General features: G+C 33.6%; 1 protein-coding gene across 6 annotated transcripts in view; it reads right to left on the bottom strand.

The window, feature by feature from the left end:
* Positions 1-1,051: 1,051 nt before the first annotated feature.
* Positions 1,052-6,000, bottom strand: part of ELAVL4 (ELAV like RNA binding protein 4) — a 103,674-nt gene continuing 98,725 nt past the window's right edge. For all 6 annotated transcript variants that reach the window (XM_032765426.2, XM_032765423.2, XM_032765421.2 and 3 more), the window contains one exon: positions 1,052-4,543. In XM_032765426.2, the coding sequence (XP_032621317.1) occupies positions 4,216-4,543 (328 nt within the window). In that variant the 3' untranslated portion in view covers positions 1,052-4,215. The remainder of the gene's footprint in view (positions 4,544-6,000) is intronic.

Here is a 6,000-nt window from a genome sequence, read left to right as displayed (position 1 = left end):
ATGCTTTGAGCGCCTTAGGTTAAAGGTACTACAGAGGGGTGCAAAGCATTATTTTTAAAACAGAAGGGTGGAGCTTTGCCCAACATGGCACATTAATCCCGTTTTACTGGGGAGAGCTAGTGCTAAGCACGGATTAATTTATTTTAAGCTAGTGCCACCCCTTAGCTCTAAACTTGCCGTATACATTTGGGAAAACAAAAAAACAAAAACACCTTTCACTGCATTTCTCCATGGGTAAGTTGCAGTAGATCAGTCAAGATGTGTAATAACGTGCCAGTATTTTGAGATGAGAATGGGGTTCCTAGAATGAATGGTGATTTAGGGTTTGCTAGTGATTCTCACCATTTTTCTTTCTAGACAGTATCTACCAGCATCCAATATAAGCAGTGTTTCTTTCTTTCTTAAAGAAAGCTTTTGGTTGCTACCAAGAAGGAAGAGCTAATTCACAGTCTATAATATTTAAAGGGGGGGAACAGAATGAAACAGACTAAGAGTGAAATCCTGGCCCCATTGAAGTCAATGGCAAAACGCCTATTGACTTTGATAGAGCTAGGATTTCACCTAGCTGACAGTATAATACAAGTACACGAAGCAGAGAGCACATAAGGTTTGGGGGTGGGGAGGGCGAGGAGAGGTCATGAAAAGCACTAAAATATTTTATTAATAACACTATTACCTGTGTATTTGTTTAAACTGAAATTTCAATTTTAGTTCAAATGGAAAAGGTCTGTACCCCTGTAGTATTAAAATTTCTTCCTAACTTTTTAGTAACTTCAGTTTAAAATAAAATGTCAGCATTACAAAATGCTGTAGGAATTTTAGTCTGAATTATACATTAGGATACGTGACATCCTTGAGTATTTAAACTTTTTTGATGCTGTGAAGCTGTTAGAGGTTTTTTAGCAATAGGCCTTTAAATAGAGCAAAACAATAACGTTTACATTCTACTATATAATGCTCAGGTTAATTTAAGGATGAATCATGCAGGCTGTATATTTAAAAACAATCTCATTCCATGGCCTGAAATTAATTATTCTAACCAACATAGTAATTCAATCATAAAAACATGAGTTTATTAGTGGTGAAGCCCAGCTGAAGAAGTGCATAGTCCATCCAACCGGTTGATACATTTTTTTCTATACTCGGTTATGAAATGCAGTGTTGCAATTTTACAAGGTACATATTTTCAATTAGCAAGAGAATGTTACAGAACACAAACATGGAGTGAATATTTGTATTTAATGGAATTTAAACCAATAAATCAACTGAAAGAGAGATCACCTCTGGCTATAAAATATGGTGAAAATCAAATTTTGAATGAATGTGGTAATATATAAATTTTAGAGCCAAACAGCAGATATGTATACCTCATACTGTATGACACTCATTGCATATCCATGCCAAAAAGAAAAAAGTCAAACTAACTGATGGCTTAAAATTTGTATAATTAAAGCATTTAATATTTTTGCTTAATTTTGATATTGACTGAGTTAATACTTTCATTGTGTAAAAACATTGTGTACGTTAAAACCATATCACAAATTAAAAAAATATGTAAGTACAATTACTCTGCTGCAGTTGATGTTAGTGAAACCAACTCAATTTGGCTAAGCTAAGGTTTTGGAAGAAAAACATATGAACAATGAATATGCTTCAACTGTTTTGCTTAGTACCTTAGGATCTCCCTTAAAGAACTTTCTACTGCAATTAGACTATAATAGCTCCCTGCTTTATTGTGTGGCTGTGGTTACTAAAACACCTGAACACATTTAAAAATCTGGAAAGTCCATAGCCATTCTACACACTTTCATTTATTGTCCGGACAATTAAAGTACAAATAATTCAAACACAACAAGGTTATTAAAAAAACATTTACAATACTTTCCCTCAGAAATGATCTAAACTAGCAAGGTTAACATGAAGTCATTCATTATAACTAAAGTATACAACTGCCTGGTCCTAAGAAAGTTTTTTTCTTTAAATTATTATTCAGCTAGTAAAACACGTTGTAGAGAAAAGATTCTGACATGCCTTCCCCACTAATGCTTAGCAAATGCATCAAAACTTTCCCAGCAAACTGCGCTCATTCATAGCAGATGACGTATAAAGGTTTCCCTGAACATTGAATGAGTGTTCTTGAGAACTAAAATATTTTAAAAGTAAAAAAACTGACAAAATTATGATGCTTTAGTTTTATCTGTCTACTATAAAAGTTTGCCTCTTCAGTGTGGAAAAAAACAATACTTAATCTACGTGCAGTTAGTGGGTATAGCATGGAAAAAATGCACAAAATAAGCACAAGTTATAAATAACCATAACGTTTTATTACCATTAAGACTAAACTTGTATTGAAAAGATTTTATATAACAAGACAAGAAAAGCAATAGCAAATTTAACTATCAACTAGATTATGCATAGCGAGTAACTGTTTCTAGTACTCAGGGAAGAGCATGACCCTTTTTTGTTTTAAATATATAACCATACAAAGCACAAACATACTAAAATGATCAGTGCACTGGACATGGGAGAGCACCCCCTCAGTCATTTTGTTCCCTTAGCTCTGTTTTCCCCCAATCGGAATTACATTAAAATAAAGACCCAGTTGTTTTCTTTTCTACTGTGCAGTAAGAAAAAATATTCACAACAAACATGACAATATATCAAACAATATTTCTACACAAGTTACCTTGATACCTCTGTCACTTAAGTATCATAAGAAAACATTTTAAGACATATACAAACAAAACTAGCAAAGTGTTACAACTTATAATAAATTAACAAAAAGAAAAAATAACTTTATATATATATATTTATATTATATATACACATACACACACAACAAAATGACACAATAATATGCTTCTTCCCATAGTTTAAGTAAACAAATAAGTAGACTAGCCAAACTAGCTATATTTGATTTTGGCCATATGCATCACATCGGCAATTAAATAAATAAGTGTTTCAAGCAACATAAACAGTGTTCCAAATGTGCCAACACAGCCCAATTTATATCAGCATGGGCTATAAAGTGAATTTGAAAATTCTTAACAAATTTTAAGCAAATTATTTGTTCTAAACAACATTACATTTAACTATGATACTAAGATATGTAAATAATTGTGTAGCACCTACTGCTCAAACCAAGGAAGTTTTTGATCAAAACAATTATTTTTTTTAAACTTTTGTTCTGCTGATATCCCATACTGATGACTTAAAGAAAAACTGTCTTGCAACTCATCTCCTTGCTTTTGGGTTTTGACTGTGGGTAACTGTGTGCCTGGGAAGAACACTCTCCCGTACTGTATTTAATATTTTTATTACATGCTATGAAAAGATACGAAGATCATCTGTTTGTAGCCCATCCTTCAAAAAACAATCTACTAATCCAGTTTAAAACACACGTCTTGATCTCTAAAAAGTTACCAGTGCAGTATGAACATGACAAAGTTGTCAATTTCCCCTAAATTAGCCAGTCAAAATATTTTTTCTCAAATCCAGATTCTCTTGTAAAAATTCTTTATATTTTATAAAAATAGATTTTTCTTGAAACCCATTTTCAGCAAAGAGACCACCTCTTTGGCAACATTGTTAATGTTATTTAAATTGTTCTGTCATCAGGTATCCCCCTTTTACCCCATTCCCTAACAGAAGACTGTTTAGTTCACATGATATAAAAGAAAAAAGGAAAAATAAAAAAGGTTGCAAAAGTATGTGTTTGTTGTCGTTTTTTGCAATTTTTATTGTTCCTCTTTAATTTATATGGGGGGTTTACCAATCTGATTGGATCAAAATTTGAAAAAAAAGAAAAAATCTTTTTTCTTTCTTTTAATCCCTTTAGTTTGTAAAAACTGTTTTTGTTTTTTATTTTTTTCAAATGAGTGAATGGTCATCTTAAAAAGAGCCACCTTCAAGGAAGGTAGTAAAACTAGCTAGCCGGGTAAAAATCCCTGCACATTGTTATCTATGTATATTATATTCAACAACGACAGCTATGAAAGAACATTCAATGCATCAAAGGTTTTTTTTGTTTTTGTTTTTTTTCTAAGCATTATAAAATCCTTTCCTGTTCATCACAGGATATCCAACGTTTTAATACTTAGGCAACACTGGCTTATAAAGTCCATGGTTGAATATAAGCCTTGCAGAGTTTTTGTTTGTTCGTATATATATTTTTATATATATATATATATGTTTTAGTAAGTAAGGATATGAAATTCAGGATTTGTGGGTTTTGTTGGTTTTAAAGGAAACTTGCAATACTCTGTCTCCTAAACGGTATCCATTAAGGCTGGCAATTGCCATGGCAGCTTCGTCATAGTTGGTCATAGTGACAAAGCCAAATCCCTTGCATTTGTTGGTGTTGAAATCGCGGATCACCTTGACGTTATTAACTGCTCCGAAGGGGCCAAAGAGCTGCCACAGCACACTTTCATCTGAGTCGGGCGACAAATTGTAGACAAAGATACACCATCCAGTCCCAGTGTGGCCAGGAATATTCATTCCAACAAGGCTCGTCATCCCATCAATTGTGATCGGGGAAAACCTACCAAATAAAAAGAGCGGGCTATTCTAGACATAGCTCTTAGCACAAATTACACGGAACTGAGACTTAAAATAAAGCTCATTAAGGTTTCATGATCCAGTCCTTGGGATGTAAACTATATGTCCATCTTTGCTTTCAGTTACACAGGTGCCACTAACACCTTCTGAAATGAATAGTAGCTGGGAACAATGTAACAGACGAGAACTGGGCACAATGACATTTCCCTTCCACAATAAGTTCTAGTTTGCTGTGTCTGAGGTCTAATAAAGGGAATTCTTAAGGAACATCTAAATAAGCATGGGCCAAACCCTGCAGTGCTAATTAGGAATTTCACTGAGTAAGAAATGCAGCATTTGGCCTGACATTTCTATCAATAAAACAACTCAGCTAAAGGACTACGAATACAACTGCAAAGTTACGGATGATTTAACACTTTAGACCCTACCAGACCCTCATGGAAAAATGGATGTCTTAGAGCTTGGTTTTAAATGTGAATATGAAACATTGTCAAAATTCAGCAATATCTCTGTAATCAGCCTTTTTATATATCCTAAAAGCATTTGAGTGATTTTCAGATTGAAAACAGGAAGTTTTGTCTGTTTCTAGCATATAGACTTTTATTCAAATATATTTTTAAAAATTCATTGTTGGTAACGTTATCTTAAAAATGTCTGTACATATCAACGGGCATATGTGTAGTAATTGTAAAGTAGGAAAACCAGTGCATGAAGACACTTGCTTGGTTAGATCACCTCCTTTAGCAGTTGATAAAACATCATTTTTTAGGCCATTATCAATGGGTTACATTTAAAGTAACTGTTACATGTAAGAAAAGTCTTGCTAAAAATCTTATTTCCACACTTAATTTTAAAGCAGGCATCCTCAATGAATTTTAATTCCTATACTGAATAATTCTTATCTTTGTTTTGCAATGCAGATGTGCAGACTGCAAGCTCTCTATTAGAAAACTTGTAATAATATTTATAATATTTTTAGATGCATGTAGTGAATAGAACTCCTGAACATTACTCTACTGCAAGTGGAAGTGAACAGACAATACAAGGAATTTTAGTGTGTTGATTGCTTATCTTCTATGTGGAATTGCACTTAAGAGCCTTGACTGCCCTTTGACGTACATCTAGAACACTTCTGGATATTGCACCTAAACTGAGAAATATCACTCACTTTTTTCTACAGCCTGCAAACACTTATGCAAATCAGCAACTTTATTCACACGCATAACAGCTTGGAGGACTGGGCCCTCTGACTCATATGCAGGCTTGCAAAAGTGTTCAGGGTGCAGGAACTACTCTTATTGAACTCACTGCAAACAATTCCTATTGAATTCCACTTTTGAAAAATCCCACCCAGAATATCTGTAATGCTTCCCCCCACATTTTTGTATACTTAAACTAATTATCATACTGGCACAGTACAGTTTTGCTAGTGTAGACTTT

Source organism: Chelonoidis abingdonii, chromosome 7, assembly GCF_003597395.2.
Source record: "Chelonoidis abingdonii isolate Lonesome George chromosome 7, CheloAbing_2.0, whole genome shotgun sequence".
Classification (NCBI taxonomy): Eukaryota; Metazoa; Chordata; order Testudines; family Testudinidae; genus Chelonoidis; species Chelonoidis abingdonii.
The sequence above is the reverse complement of the archived record's forward strand: the minus strand, read 5'-3'. Positions and strand labels throughout refer to the sequence as shown.